General features: G+C 42.5%; 1 protein-coding gene across 5 annotated transcripts in view; it reads left to right on the top strand.

Annotated features, from left to right (window-relative positions):
* ACOX3 (acyl-CoA oxidase 3, pristanoyl) overlaps positions 1-26,678 on the top strand; it is a 67,317-nt gene that overhangs the window by 38,088 nt on the left and 2,551 nt on the right. For all 5 annotated transcript variants that reach the window (XM_034772881.1, XM_034772883.1, XM_034772882.1 and 2 more), the window contains 8 exons: positions 5,384-5,506; positions 6,675-6,795; positions 8,693-8,815; positions 9,669-9,782; positions 18,449-18,564; positions 21,449-21,623; positions 22,789-22,856; positions 23,607-23,693. In XM_034772881.1, the coding sequence (XP_034628772.1) occupies positions 5,384-5,506; positions 6,675-6,795; positions 8,693-8,815; positions 9,669-9,782; positions 18,449-18,564; positions 21,449-21,623; positions 22,789-22,856; positions 23,607-23,693 (927 nt within the window). The remainder of the gene's footprint in view (positions 1-5,383; positions 5,507-6,674; positions 6,796-8,692; positions 8,816-9,668; positions 9,783-18,448; positions 18,565-21,448; positions 21,624-22,788; positions 22,857-23,606; positions 23,694-26,678) is intronic.

Raw genomic sequence — 26,678 nt, 5'->3', positions numbered from 1 at the left:
AACCCGGAAACCGCAGCCCCTCCTTTTACATTGCCAACCCAACGGGTGCTTGGTATGGGAAATGAGGGCGCTACTGTTTGAAACCATTCCCACATGTTAAGAAGATTAAAAAAGCCAAAAGACTGTGGCTTACCATGGCTGCCTGCAAGCCGAAATCTGTTGCCTGGCACTGCGTGAGTGATCTCTCACACCAAACTGGCAGGCCCTCAATATAAGAGGAAAAATGCGACCTTGTAACAAAAGCAAATGTGCTGTGTAATGTGAACAGCAAAATTTAACGTGCAAGAGTATACCCATTGTTCCTTAAAATGTGTCTTTTTTAACCACCTCTCCCGTCTCCTCCATCAGCTGCAAATGTTTCTCCTTCACAGAGGCTAGTGAAGATTAGAAGGAGAAAACGGCGGACTCGGGATGATATGTTCTCGGAGCTCCAGATGTCCTCCCACGCTGACAGAGCACAGCAGAATGCGTGGAGGCAGTCAATATCAGACTACAGAAAAGCACAATATGAACAAGAGGAGAGGTGGCGGGCTGAATCGCGGGATGAACAGAGCAAGTGGCGGGCTAAAGATGATAGATGGCGTCAGCTTGCAGACAGAAGGCAAGAGTCAATGCTCCGGCTGCTGGAGCATCAAAAAACTGATATGCTCCAGAATATGGTTGAACTGCAGGAAAGGCAGCAGGAGCAGAGACCGCCGCTACAGCCCCTGTGTAACCAACAGCTCTCCTCCCCAAGTTCCATAGCCTCCTCACCCAGACGCCCAAGAACGCGGTAGGGAGGCCTCTGGCCACCCAGTCACTCCACCCCAGATGATTGCCCGAGCATCAGAAGGCTGGCCTTCAATAAGAGTTAAAGTTTTAAACTGCAGTGTGTCCTTTTCCTTCCCTCCTCCCCCACCCATCCTGGCCTACCTTGGCAATTATCCCCTAGTTATGTGATGAATTAATAAAGAATGCATGAATGTGAAGTAACAATGACTTTATTGCCTCTGCAAGTGGTGCTCGAGGGGGGGTGAGGAGGGTGGGGTGGTTGGTTTACAGGGAAGTACAGTGAACTGGGTGGGGGGGAGGGGCGGAGGGTTCATCAAGGAGAAACAAACAGAAGTTTCACACCGTAGCCTGGCCAGTCACAAAACTCGTTTTCAAAGCTTCTCTGATGTGCACCGCACCCTGCTGTGCTCTTCTAACCGCCCTGGTGTCTGGCTGCGCGTAATCAGTGGCCAGGCAATTTGCCTCAACCTCCCACCCCACCATAAATGTCTCCCCTTTACTATCACAGATATTGTGGAGTGCACAGCAAGCAGCAATAACAATGGGGATATTCTTTTCGCTGAGGTCTGAGCGAGTCAGTAAGCTGCGCCAGCGCGCGTTTAAACGTCCAGATGCACATTCCACCACCATTCGGCACTTGCTCAGCCTGTAGTTGAACAGGTCCTGACTACTGTCCAGGCTGCCTGTGTACGGCTTCATGAGCCATGGCATTAAGGGGTAGACTGGGTCCCCAAGGATCAAGATAGGCATTTCAACATCCCCAACGGTTATTTTCTGGTCCGGGAAGAAAGTCCCTTCCTCCAGCTTTCGAAACAGACCAGAGTGCCTGAAGACGTGAGCATCATATACCTTTTCCGGCCATCCCACGTTGATGTTGGTGAAACGTCCCTTGTGATCCACCAGGGCTTGCAGCAGCATTGAAAAGTACCCCTTGCGGTTTATGTACTCGGTGGCTTGGTGCTCCGGTGACAAGATAGGGATATGGGTTCCGTCTGTCGCCCCACCACAGTTTGGGAATCCCATTGCAGCAAAGCCATCCACTATGGCCTACACGTTTCCCAGAGTCACTACCCTTGATATCAGCAGGTGTCTGATTGCCCTGGCAACTTGGATCACAGCAGCCCCCACAGTAGATTTGCCCACTCCAAATTGATTCCCGACTGACCGGTAGCTGTCTGGCGTTGCAAGCTTCCACAGGGCTATCGCCACTCGCTTCTCAACTGTGAGGGCTGCTCTCATCCTGGTATTCTAGCGCTTCAGGACAGGGGAAAGCAAGTCACAAAGTTCCATGAAAGTGCCCTTACGCATGCGAAAGTTTCGCAGCCACTGGGAATCATCCCACACCTGCAACACGATGCGGTCCCACCAGTCTGTGCTTGTTTCCCGGGCCCAGAATCGGCGTTCCACGGCATGAACCTGCCCCAGTAACACCATGATTTGCACATTGCTGGGGCCTGTGTCTTGTGAGAGGTCTATGTCCATGTCAATTTCCTCATCACTCTCGTCGCCACGCTGCAATCGCCTCCTCGGCTGGTCCTGGTTTTGCTTTGGCATGTCCTGGCTCTGCATATACTCCAGAACAATGCGCGTGGCGTTCATAGTGCTCATAATTGCCACGGTGATCTGAGCGGGCTCCATGATCCCAGTGCTATGGCATCTGGTCTGAAAAAAGGCACAAAACTAGTATCTGACGGACGGACGGAGGGAGGGGGGGCGAGTGACGACATGGCGTACAGGTACAGGGAATTAAAATCAACAAAGGTGGCTGTGCATCAGGGAGAAACAAAACAACTGTCACACAGAATGGCCCCCCCCAAAGATTGAACTCAAAACCCTGGGTTTAGCAGGCCGTTGATTTTACAGAGGGAGGGGGAAGCAAATGAATACAGAACAAATTTATTTTTTACATCTTAAGCTGGCAGACGACGGTGCAGCATGACTGATAGCCCTCGGCATCTTCTGGGTGCTTGGCAGAAAATACTGGGCGCTTGGCAGAAAATAGTGTACTAAGACTGATAGCCATCATCGTCAAGACAGTTCGATAGGACTGAGCATGTCTGCCCAGGTGCCCATGATTGACATGCAATATGACGACGATGAATATCAGTCTTAATACACCATCTACTGCCAAAAGGCAAGGGGCTGCTGGTGTGTGCAATGCAGCCCCACGTCTGCCAGCCCCACGTCTGCCAGCACCCAGATCGCCGATGAAGGCTACCAGTCATACTGCACCGTCTACTGCCAAAAGGCAATTAGCTGCTGCTGTGTAGCAATGCAGTACCACGTCTCCCGGCACCCAGATGACACATGGTGACAGTGAGCTGAGCTGAGCAGAGCGGGCTCCATGCTTGGCATGGTATATTGTCTACACAGGTAACCCAGGTAAAAAGGTGCAAATCGATTGTCTGCCGTTGCTGTGACAGAGGGGGAGGTGCCTGATGACAGAACCCCCCGCGACACTATTTTGCATCATTCAGGCATTGGGATCTCAACCCAGAATTCCAATGGGCAGCGGAGACTGCGGGAACTGTGGGATAGCTACCCATAGTGCAGCGCTCCAGAAGTCGACGCTAGCCTGGGTACTGTGGACGCGGTCCGCCGACTTAATGCACTTAGAGCATTTTATGTGGGGACACACACAATCGGCTGTATACAACCAATTTCTATAAAATCGGCTTCTATAAATTCGACCTAATTTCGTAGTGTAGACATACCCTCAGGGAGATCGTGTACCTAGGCCAACGGGAGAATCTCTCCCAGCATTGGTTGAATCTTCACTAAGCACTAGCTGCTGCAGCACTGTAATTGTAGACAAGCCTTTAGGCCCCTTTACATCACTCTGGCAATGTAAAAAGGCCTTAAAGCACGCACCTCTCACTGCCAGAGAGGTGTAAATTGGCTTTATGTAAATAAGAATCAGACCTTGGAATACTGAAACCCCAATATATTGTTGATCTCTTAGAAGCACTTTTCTGACATTGGTGGGAGGGAGTTTATTGTTACTTTTCAGAAACTCTGGGTCCATATCAACTTTCATCATGCTTTCTTTTGTGTTGGTCTGCCCTACATTGACATCATCTTCCAGTCTATTCCCAATGCAGCTGCTAAGATCATCTTCCTCACCTGTTGTTCTGAACATGTCACCCCATCTGCTGAATCCTTCTCCTGGCTTTTACTACTCCACTGCATCAAATTCAAGATTCTTATCCTGACCTTCAAGGTCCTCACAGCTCTGCCCCTCTCTATTTATTTGCTTTTGTCTCACATTTCATTTCTTCCATAGTCCCTAACTACCCTCTTTTCCACATCTCCCACAACCAATGTTGCATCTACTTCCATGTTGTCCCCTATCCATGGAACACCATCCTTCAACTGACCCATAAGGGCTGTACTAGATCATCCTCAAGACCCACTTCTTCCTTGAGGCTGTCAACAAACAGGCAAACTAATCATAGATAAGTTAGGAGCAGTCAGATACCATTGAAGTGTAAATTATTTAACAAACCAAGAAGTGCATAATTTATATAACAACTGTACCTCTTTTGATTATATTTCTCTTTCTCTCCTTTTGATTTGGCTTGTCATCTTCAATTGAAAGATTGGGGTAGGGTGTTTGTGTGTAAACATTGTCTACAACATTGTGGGTATTAAAGAAAACAATAAGAAGAATACCCTCCACCTTACCATTGGTTTTATCAATGCACAGTTGGTTAGCATGTTTGTGTGCATTACTTTAGCCTTTTTTCTTTATTAACCTTTGAAAATATAGAAATAATTATTTGTATTGCTGTAGCCCACGTCAGAAGCTGTACAAACACAGGATAAAAAGATGGTCTCTGCACCCAAAGAATTTCATTGAACCAATGTGCTGGTTTAATCTGATGTTTATCAAAAATTAATAGGAACCATGAACTTGGATGGTTTCACCATGAGCATCCCTGTGAAGAAGGTTCATTTACTTTACTGATTTAAAGAGCCATTGCAAAAATAGCTAGTTGGGAATTTTTCAATGAAACATTTTTCATTGAAAAATGCCAATTTGTCAAAACCATAACTGTTCACTGGAGAGGGTTGATTTCAACAAATTTCTCAATCCAAAGAAGTTTTTAAATTGTCAAAATTATGTTTGAAATGAAAAACTCCAGTCTTCTGGTTCAAAATGACTTTTCATTTAAACTAATTCTGGGAGGAAAAAGCCAAAAACCGAATAAAAACATTTCAAAATTATTGAAATGGTTCAATTGACCCAAATTCTTCTTCTTCTTTGGGGAGCGGGGAAGGGGAGGATTTTTGGTTTATGAAAAGTTGACTTGTTCTGATTTGGGATGGGAATTTTTTTTTTGAAATCTCATATTTTTGTGGGACAGGAAAATTGTTTCCCATCCAGCTCTAATTGTTAATTGAACATAACCACAAACAATATAGTCTGTATTTGGATAGGGTATTGGGGGTGGGAGGGCAGATGCTTAATAATTAGAAGATTGAAGTTGAAATATGGTAGTTTTCTAGAAACTGAAGAAATATACCATAGGGGTTTTGAGTATCCTTGGAAAACCCCCTAATAATATGTATATATCAACCCTCCCTCACACAGATTTAATTTTCATTCTAGCAATGGCGCCTGCTTCCCTATCTGGCAGCTACATATGCCTTAGACCATTTCGCCAAGTCTTTGTTCATGAACTTCATAGAATTTCACATAGGTCTTCTGATGAAGGATAAGAGTCCAAGACAGGTGAGATGTATATACATATCCTTTTAATTGCAACTCGGGTTTTCAATGCAGTAAACTTCCAATTGTTAAACCAAGGGCCTGTATACACAAGTGTCTCAGAAATGAGGGGAAGAGGGGGAAGAAACATTAGTGTTAAAGGCCAGGAAAGCAGTTAACTTTGATCATGGGTTTATGTTCTGATGACTTCAATGGGATTTAAGCATACATTCAAGTTCTTTCCAAAACAGCAATGTTTCTTCTTGAATAGGGGCCTAAGTAATTACTGGTCACTGCACCTTCAGTGGGCTCTTGCAATATGCACTACTTATACTAAACAATCTGTTCCATCTTGCATTTAGTTGGGACACATAGAATACCTTTCCCAGACCTGAAGAAGAGCTCTGTGTAAGATCAAAAGCTTGTCTCTTTCACCAACAGAAGTTGGTCAAATAAAAGATATTACCTCATCCACCTTGTCTCTCTGCATTGTCTTAATGAAGATTCAGTTTTGGTCAACTGAAATTGACACTGCATGAGATACATGACAGAGTTTCTGTCATAAGCCAGAACAATATCTTTTCAGAGTCAGGCTCAAGTTTGCAATTCAAGTTAATACATTTGAAAATAATTTAACTGTAAAATATTAACATTTATGAAATGTGGGTTAAATGAGCAGTACAATGAATTTGTTGGCAATCTCTGTAAAGGAAATAATTTTTATCTCTCTGCACCTGTATAGGGCCTGACTCTGACAAGCATAAGTGCACTATATAGTTTTTTTTTATTGTCTTTTTGTAAATAGAATTATTTTTGTAATAACTTAAGGTGGAATTCACCCGTGTCAAGGTCTGCACAGTGACTGTTTATCACTTCAGTCTCACTTAAACCCTCGGGCTTTGTGCAGGTCAAGTTAAATGGTGTATAGGCCTTGCACCCCGGTTGGTGTGTATTATGTGTCTCCTTTTGTGACCAGTCCATAGAGGATGTGGGTCTGTTTACAGCTCACAGCTAGAGAGCCTGGCTCTTTTTCGTTCAAGAGGTATTCAGGCTTTTAATACCTGGTTCAATCCCTGGTCTTGATCAAGACTGTGGCAGTCATATGGATGAATTTCACCCTTAGCTTTTTGTGTGTACTCTTGAACTTGTTTTGTTTAAAAAAACATTGACCATTAGCTTATTTTTTACAAAGGCTGAAATTGGACGTGAGATTCATGCCTTGTCTACTGGTGGTAAACCACTGGCCTCCTGGACTGCCCAGCAAGCGGCCCAAGAATGTCGAGAAGCTTGTGGAGGACATGGTTACCTGGCCAGTAAGTTACAAACTCCTGAATAGATACAGTCAGTTAAGATTGTTTGCGCACATTTCTATCACAGGTTTTGTTGTGTACAGATGTATGCATCAGTGGCAGTGAGTTTTCAAAAGGGTTTTGGCCCCATCTTCCTTTTTACAGATTGTGATGGTGTCCCCAGGGTACAACCTGGAGCTGTCGGACTGCTATACCCCCTTAATCCTCCAGCCTGGGCTGTCTCTCACAATGCTATGCCAGTGACAAACAGCCAACCCCTCCAGGTGCTATCATCACTCAGCCATCAGCATGTGGAGACTCACACCCCGCAGTCACCCCAGAAATATACCATCTTTCACTGCTCAAGCCTCCCTTGGACAGTGCAAGTTCATTAATTAGTTTGTCACTCCAGCAAAGGGACGTGCAACAGTCCTTTTAAACCTGAGCTGAGATTTCCCAGGCATTTCAACTAAAACCACAGTTTTAGGTAAAATATAAAACAGATTTATTAACTACAGAATGATAGATTTTAAAATGATATTAGTAGCAGACATAGAGATCAAAGTCGGTTACATAAGAAATAAAAATAGAAACACAGTCTAAATTCTAACTTTAACAGACTACGGCCATGTCTTCACTAGCACTTACGTTGGCAAAACTTTTGTCGATCAGGGGTGTGAAAAAAACATCCCCTTGAGTGACATACGTTTTGCTGGCATAAGCGCTCGTGTGCACAGCGCTATGTCAGCGGGAGACCCTCTCCCACCAACAGCTACCGCCGTCCATTGATCTGGTTTTAGTATGTTGACAGGAGAGCTCTCTCCTGTCGGCATAACGCAGCTACACACGTGCTCTTTCAGCTGCACAGCTAGATCAGTACTGTGGTGTCACTGTCAGTTTGTAAGTGTAGACATGGCCTAAGCAAGATCTGAATCAAATAGCTCTTCTCACCCTAATACATGTTACAGGCAGCTCACAGTCCTTAATACACAGGCTAGATTCCCTTCCCAGCCTGGGACCAGTCTCCCCGGTTCAAACTCTTTGTCTTCCAGATGCTCTCCCAGGTGTAGAGATGGGGGAGGAGAGAGGCCAAGTGATGATGTCACTGCTCCCCTTTTATACTTTCTTCCAACTGCTAGAAAGATACTTGCTGTGAGGTGGGGGTTAGGTAACCCTCATTGCATACCTGCCCTCTCTGAGAAGCCTCTGGAAGAGTGGATTCTTCTTGATGGGATATCAACGCCTGTCTAGCCAATGATAGTTGCTCCTTTGTTGCTACTGAAAGGCTAGCTGTGGACATTCCCCACTTCACAACATATTTCAGTAACACATACAGAGCAGTATTTCATAAGTTCACATACAATGATAGCACATATAATTCAACAGGGTGTTAATGTTCAACAGAGCAAAACTTTTTAAACGATACTTCACAAGGCATTCTTTGTACAAAACATATCATAATCATTTCACAGTGGTGAAGATGGGGGTTCCAGGATGCTACTTTGAGGTACAGAGTGTCACACAGATCCAGTTGGCACATGCAAAATCTGCACCCACAAAATGAATTTCAGGTGCAAAGTGGAATATTTGCACTGGCAATCAGGCAGTTACAACTATCCAGACTGCCCTTGCAGTTCATTTGGAGGAGAAATACAGATGCAGATTTTGCACATGCAGATTGCCCTCATAAAATGGATATCATGCTTCTGAAAATTTGCCCCTATGTATTTAGTTTTGTAAACAAAGGGTAACTTTTCAGCATCATCTGTTGGTAAGAATAATTATATTGTATTGGAAACCAAGTCCGATTTTTTATTTTTTTTTTACTCACAGAATAATTGTTTCCAAGTTCTTTTGACCTATATTTGTATAATGATTGAGTAACATTATGTATTAAAATTTGTGACTTTTCTTTTAAAAGTGAATCGTCTAGGTGATATTCGAAATGACAATGACCCAAACTGCACCTATGAAGGAGACAATAATGTTCTGCTTCAGCAAACCAGCAACTACTTACTGAGCTGGGTGAATGCTAAACACCAAGGTTAGCATGCCGTACTATATCTTGTTTTAGATTTAGTGGTGATTTGGTAACAAGACTAGGAGATAATTTCATACTGACAGAATTTATTTATGTAATCATTATTTGTAGATCATAAATAATGTGTTAGGTACCTTCATAAACAAATGTCTTGATCTCCCTCTCTATATATTTCTGTTGCATCAGTCTCCACAGTATTTGGACCTCGTCGTAACTAGTTGTTTTCCATGTTGTAGGTAGGTAGTTTTGAAAAATTAACATGATAAAAAGTAATATAGGGCTTGATGCTCTATCTGCTAGGGATTCAAACTCCCAAATCCACTGGAAGTCATTGGAAGCTTTCTGCACCTGAAGGGGGCTGTGTGGTCCTTGAAAAATAATATAAAGGCAGTCTATCGCCTATCATCTTTATACGCGTTAAATAGCATCTGAATCCATGTCAGTCATTCCAAATGAACTATGGTGCTAGGCAATGAGAGTACAGGTTGCAGAATGTTTAGCCTAACTGAATAATTATAATGATAGCATTTTGTTGTTTTCTGGATAAAAGATCACGGGACAAATTGCTGGCACAGATTCTGGCCAACATCTTCCAGGTGTGGAAAACCCATTCATGGGTATTGAATCTATAATCTCCGCTCCACTGGGAGCTTGCAACCAGCCAGGTCAGCGCCTCAGCACTTATTCACCTCTCCTCATTCGGCTGAATCCCCACTAGGCAGTAATAAGCTAAATATTTTGGCATTTCTGCACCTGGCCTATCAAGAAAGAGTAAACCTAGCCCCAGGATAGTGTTTTACCTCAAAATATTCTGACATCGACTTTGTAACAAATCAATTCATCATTGGTATTCCAGATAAAGCTCCTATTGCATCCCCTCTTGGATCAGTAAACTTTTTGGAAGACTACAATCATATTCTTGGCCAGAAATTCACAGCCTCTAGTGTTGAAGATTGCATGGACTCCTCAGGTAGCCATTTTCTATTTTCTCAATACAAATAATTATTTTCACTCTGTCCCTTCCCCCCAGGTAGCTGATTTTTCTTCTCTCTCTTTGTCTGCTCTGTGTTTTTCCACCATCTTTTGTAAGCAGACAGCTTACCTATAAGCATTAGAGATTGAGTGATGCTTCCAAACTCACAGTATTCAAGGGAGCTCAAACTACGGCATATCCTTTTTGACACAACATCCTGCATCTTGGCAGGGGGTTAGACTAGATGACCCTTGTGGTCCACATCTTCCATAGAATCTCTAGGGATAGTAATTCCATGCTCTAATAAGAATATAATAGTAGAAATCTATTATCGACCACCTGACCAGGACAGTGATAGTGACGATGAAATGCTAAGGGAGATTAGAGAGGCTATCAAAGTTAAGAACTCAATAATAATGGGGGATTTCAGTTATCCGCATATTGACTGGGTACATGTCACCTCAGGATGAAATGCAGAGACAGAATTTCTCGATACTTTAAATGACTGCTTCTTGGAGCAGCTGGTACAGGAACCCACAAGGGGAGAGGCAACACTCGATTTAGTCCTGATTGGAGCACAGGATCTGGTCCAAGAGGTAACTATAACAGGACTGCTTGGAAATAGTGACCATAATATAATAACATTTAACATCCCTGTGGTGGGAAGAACACCTCAACAGCCCAATACTGTGGCATTTAATTTCAGAAAGCGGAACTATGCAAAAATAAGGAGGTTAGTTAAATAGAAATTAAAAGGCACAGTGACTAGAGTGAAATCCCTGCAAGCTGCGTGGACGCTTTTCAAAGACACCATAATAGAGGCCCAACTTAAATGTACAGTAAAAGAACTGAAAGAGAGCCACCTTGGCTTAACATCCATGTAAAAGAAGCAGTGAGAGATAAAAAGGCATCTTTTAAAAAGTGGAAGTCAAATCTTAGTGAGGTAAATAGAAAGGGGCATAAACACTGCCAACTTAAGTGTAAAAATGTAATAAGAAAAGCCAAAAAGGAGTTTGAAGAACAGCTAGCCAAAAACTCAAAAGGTATTAACAAAATGTTTTTAAGTACATCAGAAGCAGGAAGCCTGGTAAACAACTAGTGGGGCCCCTGGACGATCAAGATACAAACGGAGCACTTAAAGACGATAAAGTCATTGTGGAGAAACTAAATAAATTCTTTGCTTCAGTCTTCACGGCTGAGGATGTTAGGGAGATTCCCAAACTTGAGCTGTCTTTTGTAGGTGACAAATCTGAGGAATTGTCACAGATGGAAGTGTCACTAGAGGAGTGTTAATTGATAAACTTAAGAGTAACAAGTCACCAGGACCAGATGACATTCACCCAAGAGTTCTGAAAGAACTCAAATGTGAAATTGCAGAACTATTAACTATGGTTTGTAACCTGTCCTTTAAATCAGCTTCTGTACCCAGTGACTGGAAGATAGCTAATGTAACGCCAATATTTAAAAAGGGCCTAGAGGTGATTCCGGCAATTACAGACCGGTAAGTTTAACATCAGTACCGGGCAAATTAGTTGAAACAATAGTAAAGAATAAAATTGTCAGACACATAGAAGAACATAAATTGTTGGGCAAAAGTCAACATGGTTTCTGTAAAGGGAAATCGTGTCTTACTAATCTATTAGAGTTCTTTGAAGGGGTCAACAAACCTGTGGACAAGGGGGATCCAGTGGACATATTGTACTTAGATTTCCAGAAAGCCTTTGACAAGGTCCCTCACCAAAGGCTCTTACGTAAAGTAAGTTGTCATGGGATAAGAGGGAAGATCCTTTCATGGATTGAGAACTGGTTAAAAGACAGGGAACAAAGGGTAGGAATACATGGTAAATTTTTAGAATGGAGAGGGGTAACTAGTGGTGTTCCCAAGAGCCGGTTCTAGGACCAATCCTATTCAACTTATTCATAAATGATCTGGAGAAAGGGGTAAACAGCGAGGTGGCAAAGTTTTCAGATGATACTAAACTGCTCAAGATAGTTAAGACCAAAGCAGACTGTGATGAACTTCAAAAAGATCTCACAAAACTAAGTGATTGGGCAACAAAATGGCAAATGAAATTTAATGTGGATAAATGTAAAGTAATGCACATTGGAAAAAATAACCCAACTAATAATACAATATGATGGGGGCTAATTTAGCTACAACTAATCAGGAAAGAGATCTTGGAGTCATCATGGATAGTTCTCTGAAGAGGTCCACGCAGTGTGCAGCAGCAGTCAAAAAAGCAAACAGGATGTTAGGAATCATTAAAAAAGGGATAGAGAATAAGACGGAGAATATCTTATTGCCCTTATATAAATCCATGGTACGCCCATATCTTGAATACTGCATACAGATGTGGTCTCCTTATCTCAAAAAAGATATATTGGCATTAGAAAAAGTTCAGAAAAGGGCAACTAAAATGATTAGGGGTTTGGAACGGGTCCCATATGAGGGGAGATTAAAGAGGCTAGGACTTTTCAGCTTGGAAAAGAGGAGACTAAGGGGGGGGGATATGATAGAAGTATATAAAATCATGAGTGGTGTGGAGAAAGTGAATAAGGAAAAGTTATTTACTTGTTCCCATAATATAAGAACTAAGGGCCACCAAATGAAACTAATGGGTAGCAGGTTTAAAACAAATAAAAGGAAGTTCTTCTTCACACAGTCAACCTGTGGAACTCCTTGCCTGAGGAGGTTGTGAAGGCTAGGACTATAAACAGGGTTTAAAAGAGAACTAGATAAATTCATGGAGGTTAAGTCCATTAATGGCTATTAGCCAGAATAGGTAAGGAATGGTGTCCCTAGCCTCTGTTTGTCAGAGGGTGGAGCTGGATGGCAGGAGAGAGATCACTTGATCATTACCTGTTAGGTTCACTCCCTCTGGCGCACCTGGCATTGGCCACTGTCAGTAGACAGGATACTGGGCTGGATGGACCTTTGGTCTGACCCAGTATGGCCATTCTTATGTTCTTCTAACCCTATGATTCTATGATCCCTAATAAGCAATGTTTTTCCTCTGGTATTTATTATGATATGTGTAGAGCCTTGACTGCAAGAGAACTAGGATTGGAATTAACTTGATCGGTTGGGTGTTTTTATTCCTACTTTTGCACAGCTGTTCACCTTTTGGTTTCATTCCAAAGCAGACACACTAAAAACAGGTGCTGTTCTTGTGCTACCTGTGACTTGGGTGGCTGTGAGAAGTGCAGTCTCCTTTCAGCCTGCTTTCTAGACAGCAAAGGGAATCAGATAGAGCTGGTTTAAAATTTTCAAATTTTTGATGATTTTTTTGGCAAAAATATTTGCTGTTTTTCAGCCAACTTATGGAGTTGGTATTTTTCAAAAATTTAAATCCTATATAAAAATTTACGAAGTTTTCTGTAGTATTTATCCAGCTCTAGATCTGATAAGCTGACCGCTGAACATTTGAATTCTCACCTGATCCAGTGCTTTTTTCAGTTCAACCATCACTTCTTATAACATATTCTCTATCAAATTGCATTCTACTATTTATTTATGTTGTGTGATGCACATTGCAATTTACAAGGGACCAAATTTTCATTTCTTAATATGTCTCATTGTCACAAAACTGAATTCTAGCATGAAATTGCTAGACAGAATGGTTTCATGCAATATTGGCTTGCATGTATTCTTCAAGTAAAGTGTTATTTTTGTTCCTCTGAAGTTATATTTGTTGGTAGTTGTCCTCCGCTATTGTATTGTTTTTAAGAGAGGCCATGTCTACACTACAGTGTTAAGTAGACTTAAGTTACATCGATTATCATAAACTGCTGTAATTACATCGCCTGTGCATGTTCATACAATGCTTCCTGCACCGACAGAGAGAGCAGTGCACTGTGAAAAGCTATCCCACTGTGCAAATCATCACCTTCTCCTGCTTAGAGTTCTGGGAGTTTTCTCCATCCCAAAATTCCAAGGTCTTCCAACTGCATTTCAGGCCATTTTTCAGCTGCACCTGTAAACTTTGCACCTGCCATCTCTGCCTGAAAGCATGGATCCTGCACTGCTCACCAGTCTAGTGATAAGTGTTATGAACTGCTGATCCTGAAATATTTCATGAGCTGTTGTGTGCCATGGAAAGAAACAATTCAAGATTGATGTTGGTATTCACGAAGCAGCTGCACACGGTGGATTGTTGCTACTGGGCTCAGGAAACAAGCAGTGAGTGGTGGGATCAGATTGTAATGCAGATATGGGATGATGTGCAGTGGCTGCAGAACTTTTCGTAAAGCCACCTTCCTTGAACTCTGTGCAGAGCTCATACCCGCCCTACAGCCCAAGGACTACAAAATGAGAGCTGCCCTTACTTTTCCTCATTCACCTTCTTATTTGACAGAGGCGCTCCACCAGTGTGTAGGAGCTGGCCCTCAAGGACACATCTGCAGAAGCAAAAGAAACAATACACAGAGTCAGTATTGTGATTTCACTCATAGTCTGAAATCAGAAAAGCATAAAAGTTACATACGCCTCTTTCTCACTTTTCCTTGGCAAGCACGGCCAGAGCACTAATCATGGTGAATTTGACCCGAGGGTGTGTGCGCAAGATGGGACAAAGGATTTGGGTGGTTTCAGAAGGGGATCACTACAAGCGCCTAGTAACACTATTCTGAAAAAAGAGAACTAGATAACTAATCTAAGGGAGTACTTTGCAAGGCAAGCGAGACAGTTCCAACAGTAAGAAAGAACTGAAGGGGGGCTCCCCAGCCGGCTCCGCAGCTGGCTCCCCAGCTGACCTGATGGGAGCTGCTAAGGGAAAAAGTTTCTGACGACCATGCACACGGCGCGCGCAGACACCTGATTGGAATGGACGTGAACAACATATCTCGAAGAACAACAATTACAAGAAGATGAGTAACCGTTTTATCTCTATGGAGGATTCCCAGGAGATCCCAGTGTGCATTAACTGTTTTGCAAGACCTCCACTGCATAGCTGCACAGGGAAATGTGAAGCAGATGCAAACAGTACCTAGGGTTGTTAATTTCAATCTCTTCTCCCACATGCACCATGTAGCAAAATAAAAGACACCTCTACCTTATGCAACCATGCACTATCAAAGTAAAATGAGTACTCATCAGAGCTCCCATCTCCTGCTTCAGGCATACCAGAGCCGGACTGCTGGGACTGGCTAGACCACTCCGGAGTCAAGAGGTCCTGGCTTGCCACGCCATCGGATGAGCCTGTCGCCTGGCCCACATCCTCCTCAGGGCTGACTCCGTTGGCTGCTGCCTCCAGTCCCCTCGAAGTATCCAGGGGGCTCTTGGCAGGGGAGGTGGGGGTCACTGCTGAGGATGGTGTGCAGCTTCTTGTAGAAGCAGCATGTTTTTGGTGCCACACCAGAGCGACGGTTGGCCTCCCGTGCCTTCTAGTATGCCTGCCTTAGCTCCCTTATCTTAGCATGGCACTGCTACATGTCCCTTTTTTGCCCCTTTTCATCCACGCCACGAGCAATCTGCTCATAGGTGTCAACGTTCCTATGGCTGGATTGGAGCTACGACTACACATCCTCCTCTCCAAACAGACCCAACAGATCCAGCAACTTCCATTGTACTCCACGTGGGAGCCTATTTGCTGCGGAAAGCCAGCATGGTCAACTGGGAAGATGCGATGTGAGCTGTCCACTCTGAGCAAACAAGAAGTGGAATTTCAAAAATTCTTTACAGTGGGAGGAGCGCATGCCTGAGTACCTTTGCAGAGTAGAAACTGCTAACCAGAGTGGTCATGATGGGCATTGTGGGACACCTCCCAGAGGCCACTTAGAGTAACATAAACAAGTGCAGTGTCTACACTGACACCGTGTCACTGTAACTTTGTCGCAAAAAGCTCTATGTCGCTCTTCGAGGTGGTTTTATTCTGTTGGTGTAGCAGGAGAGTTAAATCGGTGGGAGGAACATTGTTGTGTGTACACCTCCACTGTTTTGTCTATGAAACCTGATTTTCGTTGACAAAACCGTGTAGTGTAGACAAGGCCAGGGCCAGATCTCCATTTGATGTAATTAGATTAGGGCCTTGAAATAGCTTTATAAGGAAAGTGCATGTGAGTTAGAACAGTGGAGAGCAGGGCAACATTTTGAATAGTACAATATGCACAGACAAAGTATGTCACTGTGTAGTAATTGTCTTTGGTTTGGTTGGAAAAAATGGAGAAACAGTGAGAAAAGAGCTTCAGCATTTGTCTTAGTTTTCTCTGCTATAATCAAATTAAGAAAGACAGTACATGCCATTCCCACGATCTTATTGCTGCTATTTACCCGAATTGGCCCCTAGGGGGAAATTAGAGGGAATTCGATCTATATGAGGATTTAAGACAAAAGTGAGTCTATGAAACTGAGAACTTATTGTGGGTAGAAATTTAACCTTAATTTATAGATGTCATTAACAGGCAATCTGCTTGTTTCCTGGCATCCAAAATAACTGCTTCAATGCTCAGCTAATTGAATGAAGAAATGCTGGGATTACTGAAGTTTCGGTAATGATGCAGAGCTCCAAATGAGATAATGCCTCAATAGTTATGACAAAAACTTAACATCTGATTAGCTTCAAAATGCAAAGGCTTAGAAAAAAGATTTGCTGAAATGATTGTTTGTTTTGTCTTTGTGGTAAATCTCAAGCTTGTGACATGCTGGACAGCACAAACTAATAACTAAGCACATTTCTGTCTCCTCAATTAATACCTACCAAAGCAGCCAAATCACAGTTGGAAAAAAAACTAAATCTGTTCATCTGTATTAATTTTCTATTAGAAGTAATTTAATAGCACTGGACTAAGTCTCTGACTAGGATTTAGGCCACCAGGATTTAGCCAAGGGTATGTCTACATTAGCCGCTAGATCAGCGGGTAGTGATCCATCTATCGGGGATTGATTTATCACGTCTAGTGTAGATGCGATAAATCGATCCCCGATCGCTCTGCCGTCGACTCCTGTACTCCACCGCGGCAAAAGGCGGAAGCGGAGTCGACGGGGGAGCGGCAGTAGTTGACCCCCCACCGTGAGGACGCGAGGTAAGTCAACCTAAAATACGGCAACTTCAGTTACGCTATTCTCGTAGCTGAAGTTGCGTATTTTAGATCGATCCCCCCGCCTACTGTAGACCAGGCCCAAAAATCATAGAGATGTAGAACTGGAAGGGACCTTGAAAGGTTATCTAGTACTCCTCCCCATACTGAGATAGGACCAAGTGTACCCACATTCCTAACAGGTGTATTTCTAACCTGTTCTTAAACGCCTCCAATGACAGGGATTCCACTACCTCCCTTAGTAACTTATTCCAGTACTTAACTATCCTTATATAGTTAGAAAGTGTGTCCTGATACCTAACGTAAATCTCCCTTGCTACAGATTAAGCACATTACTTCTTGTCCTACCTTCACTGGACATGGAGAACAATTGATCACCATCCTCTTTATAATAGTCCGTAATATATTTGAAGATGGTTATAGAGTGCCCCCTCAGTCTTCTTTTTCTTAACACTAAACATGCCCGTATGTACTCTGTAATATCTGCTTCCCTAATAATCCCAGAGTGCTTTAAAAATTTAACAAGCTGATCTGTAGTAGTTACTTCACTTGCCACTTAAATACAGCCACAGATGGGTGGAACATGGTAACAGTTTAATGGCATATACCGTCACGCCACAACTTTTGAGGGCTCAACCCACAAGGTATTGGCTATCTTCAATGCAAGGAGATACACAGTACCTTTCAGGATTGAGCTTTAGAAGAGGAAGAGAAAATACCTTACATGATTGAACCAGTAGGGAGGCAGAATATAAATAATAAACTGAGAATTTGACTCTGTTACAGGAAACAACCCATTCTTGTGAAAAGTGTCATGGGACATTTAATGAATGTATGTGGCCAAGACCTTGTTTATTCTTATTTCAAAGACTATGGTCAGGATTCTCTTGGCAACTTTGCCCCAGTCAGGCACTTCAGAAGTTGCTGTTTTGTGGCAGTGGGTTGCCAGCAGAGCATTCCCCTAGCAAAGGGCAACTTTCCAGTGGTCACAAGCTGGTGGAGGTGGCATAGCTCCTCCTGTGAAAGCTGCCCACACCCACCTCCAGGATATCGGAGGAAGGATGGTGAAGGCTGAAAGCAGGGAAGGATCATGGCAGAGTGGAGCTTTGCTATGCCTGCCCTCCACTGGCAGGGCATTCAGGGATAAGGTCCATTCAGGAACCTTACATCAGTGGGATAAGTTAGAGCAGCTCCTTATGCTAGGGTCAGGTTGTAGAGGAAAAGGTTCACAACTGGCTCCCTGACAACTCTCCCTCTGCCCTGCAATTAGCAGAACTTGGCCACAAGGGAGAATCTACTCCAACATCTCCAGCAACACAGTGTCCCCTTGATTAAGCGTCGGCTCAGAGAGAATAGAATCACTTCCTGCAGTGCTTAGGCATTCCTCAGAGGTTCTTGTCCAAGGAATAACACTGCCCAACACTGTTTGGTTGAATATTTGTGATGCAATGGCTGCAGGAGATTTTAATTGATTTATATAAGTCTCTAAGAGGAATCCAGTATCCGTCCCAAATAACATGAGTTTAGAATAAAGTCAGTTCTGTTTGTGATTACTAGCAATGGGAGCATCAACATGCAATATTTCAGTTTTCCTCTCTTTACCACATGGAAAATTTCTTCTCTTGCAGTTCCATTAGCTGCATATAAATGGCTGGTTTGTTACCTGCTCCGAGAAAGTGTCCTGAAATTGAGCCACGAGAAACAGTCTGGGAGTAGTGATTTTGAAGCAAGAAACAACAGTCAGGTAACAATTTATTCAGAGTCCTACCTTATTTACTGTCTATTTTCCTCCAAGTTTGCCAGATCTTGTTTGCCTTAACCTTCTGTCATTCATAAAGCAGGAAATCATAGTAGCTAATAAAAATGTATTCCCATCCATGTGCGTTGTATTAAAGGAGGACAACTATGATCAGTAAAATCTTTCAAAACATAGTTTCCTTCAGAACCGTGCAGACATAGTTGTGTAATAAATTCAAATTAATCTTAATTTTTAACTCTTTTGAAGATTATATCTACTACTATTAAATCCACTACCGCTCCTAATTAGTACATCTACATCTGCTTATTATGCTGCGCTTGTGGCCAAATACATACTGTAGGAAAGAATCCTGTTCTGGCAGGTAGATGGACTAGATGACCTAATAGGTCTTTTCCATCTCTAATGTCTATAATTCAAATGCAGAGCCCTCATGACAGATACCAGACTGACAGTATTGGAAAGTGAAAAGGAAACATTGACAGTCATACTACGAGTGGATCTACTGTCCTCTAACAAGATTTTAACAGCCAAGGAGGGCATGGCTCCAAATCACAGCTTGCAGCACTTCCCCATCCATCTCTATCCTCAGTGAGCAAAACTGGCTGGAACCCAAAACACAGAATTCTTGGCATTTGTCACTCCTGAGGGGGATCTGCTGCTCTGGAGGCAGCCAATCTTACCGACCTTACCTGCAAAGTACATTGAAAACTTGCAACAAGAAACACTCAACTCTGTATCCAAGTAGAGAAGACCTGGCTTCATCCAGGCTTCCACCACCCAGGATAGCTCTGCTGGTTGGGACTTTGCAAAAGCTATAGTAGAGGTAACCACCATCAGAGCCTTCATCCGAGCAACAGCTTAGAATAAGAGAGAAATGTCTACTTTGCTGGGTCAGTATCAGATTGTGAACAACATGTTCCCTGTCTGGCACTTACTACTGACAGCAGCATAAATACAACTATGATTCCATCTGGTACTGCCCATTACCCAATGACTACACCCCTTTAGGAATGTGGTGCATAGCCAAATGTGTTATGAAGCTAAGCAATATAGAGGTACCCTGCCCTACTTCTTCCTTGTATTCATTAGGCTCTCTTCCCTCCCTACAATGCTTGTGCAGCACAGGGGAGGATTTTTCTTGTAAATAATGTGCCTTAAATACATCTGAAAATGATTAGCATGCTGGGAGACCTTTGTAGATTTGATTTAAAAACACTAGGGCGTGAAGAAGCACTTTCTGTCAACCTCTTGGTAGAGAAATGATGTAGTGTTCAGTCATGCTGCAGGAGATCTGGGGCAGATTCCTCGCATATCCCTGGGCTATTGTGAGTTGAGAGTTCACTGCAGACAGGGGAGGGAATGCTTTGTATCACTCATCTGTGATGTCTCATGCTGGCTGAACAGGATTAACGGGCTCAGAAGGGAGTCCTGTCCATTTGTTCTCAGCCACAAGGTTAATGGGAAAAATGCAGGACTACAAGACTGGGTTTATAAAGTAGGAAGAAGTGGGGGGAGGAGGGAACTCATTCGCAGGGCTCCAACAGGGATATTGAGAGACATTTGATTATGACTAGAGAATTGATCTAATCACGAAATTCTGATCTAAATTCAGGTCCAACCATTGAGGGTGAAAAAATCTCTCCCCCCTCCCAAAGTTTTATGGGTGTTCAGATGTGGATTTTGTTGTTCAAGCTTATCTATGGTTGTGACACTGATCAAGGGTGCTATTGAAGAACTATACAAAGAGAGTGGAATTATTTGGAATGGGATTTTGTTTTTTTAAATATCCTGTCTATGGCAGTGATTTAAAAGAAACCCAACCAACTGTGATTTACTGAACATAGAACAAACCCAATAAGTTGAATAATACAAAATTAATGCCTGTAGGAAACAATTGAGAGCAGTGTAAAACTGTTATAACACAAACAGCTTCCTATTCAGCTCTCAAATACATATTTATTCATATAACAACCTGTTTCAAATTTAAATGGTATTCCAGTGGATATGTAAAGGCTACCAAATCTTCCTATGCAAATACTCAGTCCCTATATTTTTATCCCGTGTATTAAAAATAGTGTAAGAGGTAGTGATTTTTTTTACCTTACTAATAGGGTAAGAGCAAAGGGTTAGTTGCGTCATTCTTTCAAACAACATTAGAGTCAATGGGGACTAGTAAGCACTATGTCCAATAATGTTTATAGGATCAGGCCCTTCCTTTTCCTATAATTTAGTAGAAAATTTTATCCCTGCTATAGAATTCCATAAGACGGTTTAAAAAAAATGTATAAAAAGAAGAGCAGTCTCTTATTCAGTACTATAGATTTTAGAATAATTTCTATAGAACCCTACTGGTATCATTCATATTAATTTGTATAGCATTTTCTATTAGGGCTCAATGGGCATTAACAAGACCTTGGACCTGATTCTCAACTGTCTTCCACCTTCTGTAGTCATTTACACCAGTACAAAGTGGGTGTGAAATGCTGCCAGATCAGAACGGTTGCATATTATACATCAGTTTTGCCCTGACTTTGGACAGGTAGAAGTGACTGTCCAAGTTGGGAGGTGGTGGAGAATTAGGAACATATTTCCAGTTGCGGTAGATATGTCCATTGCCTTTCCGAAAAACCTAAAATTGTCCCTGGCCAAACAGACATTTGAAGTGCACAATTTGAAAACACTTGCCGAGGCGCACACTTCCCAGAGAGTCTTGTTTATTCGTTAAAACTTGAGGGGGATTGTCAACTGGTGTAAATCGGCATAACTCCATTAACTTCCATGTTGCCATGCCATCTTATAGCAGCTGAGGATCTGGCCCTTTTGTGTTTTGTTTGTCAACATGTTATTTAATCCTTTTCTATTTCTTAAGGTATACTACTGTCGTTCGTTAGCCATCGCTTTCATCGAGCAAACAGTCTTACAAAGGTATCACGAATACACTCATGATCCCGACACGCCATCTACACTCCAGCCTGTGCTAAAGCATCTTAGTGCTCTGTATGGATTGTGGTCTTTAAGTAAACACATGGCCGTGCTCTACCAAGGTGAGAACAAATCTATCTTCAGCAGGGATCACTTTTTTAAAAGCCCTAATTGTAACCTTCATTTTTTCTATAGAGTGCATTGGACTTTGGCAGGGAGAGAGAGAATCTTGACTGGAGTATATGATAGAACATTTAGTTATTGCCTGTGTAATGCAGCATTACTGGGTAGGCTGTCAGAAGCAGGGATTCAGCTCTGGATCTAGAAGAGTCAGCCTCTATTAGCTAACCTAAAAGCCTCAGCTCTGTTAGCACAAGGGCTGTAGTGAACTTATATACCTCTGTGAGATCCAGCCCCTGGGGGAGGGGTGATATCTAGCCACACTGCAAGTGCGGTTTTGTCTACACTAGCATGCTGTGCTGTAACTGTCCCATGTGGACACTGCTGGTGCAAACTACAAGGTACTTAGTTCGCATTACATTAAAATAAATAAATAAATTAATGGAGATATCCCATCTCCTAGAACTGGAAAGGACCTTGAAAGGTCATCGAGTCCAGCTCCCTGCCTTCACTAGCAGGACCAAGTACTGATTTTGCCCCAGATCCCTAAGTGGCCCCCTCAAGGATTGAACTCACAACCCTGGGTTTAGCAGGCCAATGCTCAAACCACTGAGCTATCTCTCCCACCCCCCAAACATTAACATAGTTCTCTTTCAAATAGGACTATGTTAATGTGAACTAGGTACCTACCTTTTAGTTCATGCCCACAGCGTCCACCCGGGGCAGTTACAGCGCAGCACGCTAATGCATGCTCTGATTCACACACCCTGGGGCCGTAGACAAGCCTTGTGACTTACACATGTAAAAGGCTCCTGGTGGCGAGTTTTTAAAGTCTGCTTCTTGAGTGAGAAAGTCATCACAACTCTCACAGGAGGCTATATTTCACCTTCATAAATACTGAAGAGATTTATAAAACCATGCCATTGGTAAAAGGAATATACACCTCTACCCCAATATAACACAAATTCGGTTATATTGCGGTAAAGCAGTGCTCCGGGGGGGGCCGGGCTGCGCACTCCGGCGGATCAAAGCAAGTTCGATATAACGCAGTTTCACCTATAACGCGGTAAGATTTTTTGGCTCCCGAAGACAGTGTTATATCGGGGTAGAGGTGTCTCAACATAATCCTAACTTCACCATTTAATTTCATTGTAAATATATTTGCAGGTGGATATGTTTCAGGTGAACAGCCTGGAAGATTCATACAGCATGCTATTCTGGAGCTTTGTTCCAAGGTAAGTCTCTAACATCATTTTGGTGTGGATAGACAACAGCACAACATGCCAATAACGGAAGACAGACATACCACTTACTCGGCACTTCAAGAGATTACCAGGATGCTATCCTATTTGCAGTTGAATAGCCTGTTTAAAAAAGGGAAGGCTAGTAGCATTGGATCAAATCCTGAGTATACTACAAGTAATCTTTCATATTTTGAGGGAAAATTCTTGGAAGAAGATGCTCTGGATTTCATTTGAAGTAATCTGTTTATTGGATGATATGGGAGGCCAATAAAACACTTGAGAGCAGCAATGCCATTCTATTTATTTCATTATCATCTCTGCTCATAAATATTGTCTGTTATTTTTTTCTCAACCCGTAGCTTTTCAAGCTAGCACACATTTTGACCAGGCAAAATACGAATTGTAAAGAAGAAGAGTCTGAAAATTGTATGTTAATGAATGAGCTGTGTGTTAAATCAGTTTGTATGGACATACACAGTACTGCCTAGATGAAAATAAAATTTAATGCTTTTAAGGAAAGCATGGAAAACTTCTAAAATACAGAATTGGGTCTTTTTTTTTTAATTGCTCTGGAAGAAAGACAAAAATAGTGTGAATAGACAGTGTATTGATAGTGGATCTTTCAAAGTGTAACTTCTTAAGTTACCATTGGCTGGTGGCTTCCAGCACTGCTTTGTTGTTCGTAGGTAACCATAGAAATCTAGAAGAGCTGCCAAATTTATGCTTTTTGTTTTTAAACAGTTGAAAGATGATGCAGTTGCCTTGGTGGATGTCATTGCACCTCCTGACTTCATTCTGAACTCACCCATTGGCAGAGCTGATGGAGAGGTAAAGAGAAGCCTTCCTGTGTTTGTAAAGCTAATAATTAAAAAGGCATTTATGTAACTGGATAAATTATCATAGCTTCTTTGACTTCAATGGAGCTATGACAATTTGGACTAGCTGAGAATATGCTCCAGTATATGGGGAAGTCACATGCTACTGTTCAGAATGTATTGCTTTGGTAGAAATCTGTGCATACCCTGGACTGAAGAAGCTACTGTACATCCCATAAGATCTCTTTTCTAGATATTTTAATATTTGGAGGGCCTCCAACATCCTTCTAACTTTTCCAGCCCTTCTGATTCCCAAACTCATTGAGTCTGGTTCTCTGTTACTATCTTCTTGTTCCATGATGCTGTACCTATGCACATAGACCCCGAAAGTGGACTGGTCTTTTTTACTTCTCTATCACTTTGCCCAGCATAGTCTAATTTGCCATCCATTATCACCCTAAGGGTAAAATTCTGGCCCCTTTGAAGTCAATAGCAAAACTCCGATTGATTGTAATGGAGCTAGATTTTCATCCTAGGTTGTTGTTTCTGTTTAGTTCTGTTGCTATTTCAAATTATTGTCTCAGCAGATGTAATAGCTTTCACTTTACCAGTTTGAATCTTGTGTTTTTATTCCTTGCCCATATTTCTAACCTTTCTAGGAATGATTACTCTGACCTCACTGGTGCTCACAACACCTTCATTTTAGTGTTATCTGTGAATGTAATTTACCCTTTTTTTCCCCGATTTTTAATGAAAATGTCTAATATGAGAGCAAAGTGAAATTAAAACTTGTTCCAATTAAGAATTGTTATGGTCACGGCCTAAAAACAGAGAAATTACATAGCAACCTTCCAGAAAGATCTAACACTACTTTATTTCTTAAAACCCAGAACCTTAACACACAAGAACCAAAAACAGACACAATGTGGGCTGCTCCCTAAGGGTACGTCTACACTGCAGGATTCTTTCAGCGGTGTGTAGTGTACGTACATGCATAGCCCTCCTAGCACTGACAGAAATAGCAGTGTAGACTATGAGACATGGAGTAAGCAAGTAAAAGCATGCGGGAAGGGTGTAGGAATGTACCCGGAGTACATACACTACATGCTCTCGGCTCACTCATGCCATACATCTGTCAGCGTGGAATCTTGTTGCATCCCTCCATAGGCAAAGACTCCAGCAGCAGGAAAAGGCCCCAGCAACTCCCTGCCACTGGAGCCCTTCCCTGCCACAGGGAAAGACTCCAGCAGGGAAAGTCTCTGGCAGTGGGGGACGCAGCAGGGAAAACACTCATCCTTTCCCTGCTGCCTCCTTCCTGCCAGGGCCTTTCACTGACACATGTAGCTATATACCGAAGTGTGGCCGCAGCCTGCTTTAAACTGCAGCATGTAGCTACACATACACTACATGCTGCCGAAATTGGTGTGTGGTATAGATGCTAAAGATACACAACTCACCCCACCTTTCTCTAGGCTGGCTCTTGGCAGACTGACAGCAGAGGATCCAGACTCCATGCTCAGAGCTCCCTAGCCTGAAAACAGGACCAAGAAACCCCTTAGGATTTGAAGGCGACAGCTTGTAATTTCTACAGTTTTCAATACCCCGCAAGAATGATATTAACAAAAAGTGTGTCATGAGAGAATCACATTTATTCAATGAGAATATATAACATGATGTCCGGAAGTGCCTTGTGACGGATTGAGACAGCCCTTAGCTTGCAAAGTAACAGATACACTTACAGACCAGAAATAATAATAAACACCGCCACCACTGTGCTTTACACCATTATTGGGAGGATCTCAAAGTATTTTACAAACATTAATTAACTGAGCCTCAAACCAATTTGGTTTTAAAAAAAACGGGTCAAGATTTTCAAAAAAGTGACTGGGGGTTTTGGGTACCCAACTTGGGGCACCTTTCTGAGGCCCCGATTTTGAAGGGGATAGATTCTCATCACTTTCTGAAAATCAGGCCTCTTCAAAGGATCTCAGGTTGGGCACCCAAAATCACTTTTGAAAATCTTGGCCAGAGTGTTTCAGTGTCTGCCTTCTCGTAGTGTCAGTTTTTGTTCCACTTCCTTGTTTACTGCTTGAACTATCAACAACATAAAAATTAACTAGTCTAAATGAAAGAACCACCCTGTTCCTAATCAAGCTGTTGCAGCTACCCAAAATGAAAGCAGCAACTTCTGATTCACTTATTCCATTGCAGGGGAGTCGTTACCAAAGAGCCAGACACATAGAATTAGGAGAAAGAAGAGGGAGGTGGTCATTTTCATGGCACTGAACACAGTCTACCTGTGACTTTGTTAAAATCTTCTAGACCTGGTAGTTTTGGAGTGTGGCCTCCGAAGGATGGGACTCCCCATCAATGGGAGGGTTATTCATGGGGGGAAAGGGCTAAACTTACCCTGTGGCTAAGTGTCAGCAATTGCGTGGTCAAAATTTCACACTTGCATGTCTGCTTTTAGGTACTCAAATTCCTATTTGGGCACCTAAATCAGTGATCTGATTTCCATACATGTAGGACCAAAGCCTCAGCTGGTGTAAATTTGTGTAGCGTCATTGAAGCTATTGTGATTGACACCAGGTGAGAATCTGGTCTCCCTCACCTCCTCCCATTTTTCTAGGATGGTATTAAAAGTTTAAATTAATTGTGAAACTGTCAAATATTTCCAAATAGCAAAAGGTGTAACCTGACTAGTGCTCAACAGATCTACACTATTAAAGTGGCCTTTTGCAGAATTTATTTCCCATTTAATGCTTTTAGCTGGGCTGTATAAAATAAGTTGGGAAAGACTGATGAATTAACAATGTGCTGATGGGAGAGGAATTTCTGATGCTCAAACAGAAGTGTTCACATCTGGGAGAAAAATTCTGTAACTTGCCAAAAACATATAGAAAGAAGGGTAAAAACAGAGTATTTTCAGCTATAACTTCCAGAGGCATGGACGGAATGAAACACAGCTTCATTTCATCTTTCCCTCTATGAACTGTGC

The sequence above is a fragment of the Trachemys scripta genome, chromosome 5 (assembly GCF_013100865.1).
Source record: "Trachemys scripta elegans isolate TJP31775 chromosome 5, CAS_Tse_1.0, whole genome shotgun sequence".
NCBI lineage: Eukaryota > Metazoa > Chordata > Testudines > Emydidae > Trachemys > Trachemys scripta.
This window is presented reverse-complemented; position numbering and strand designations above follow the sequence as displayed.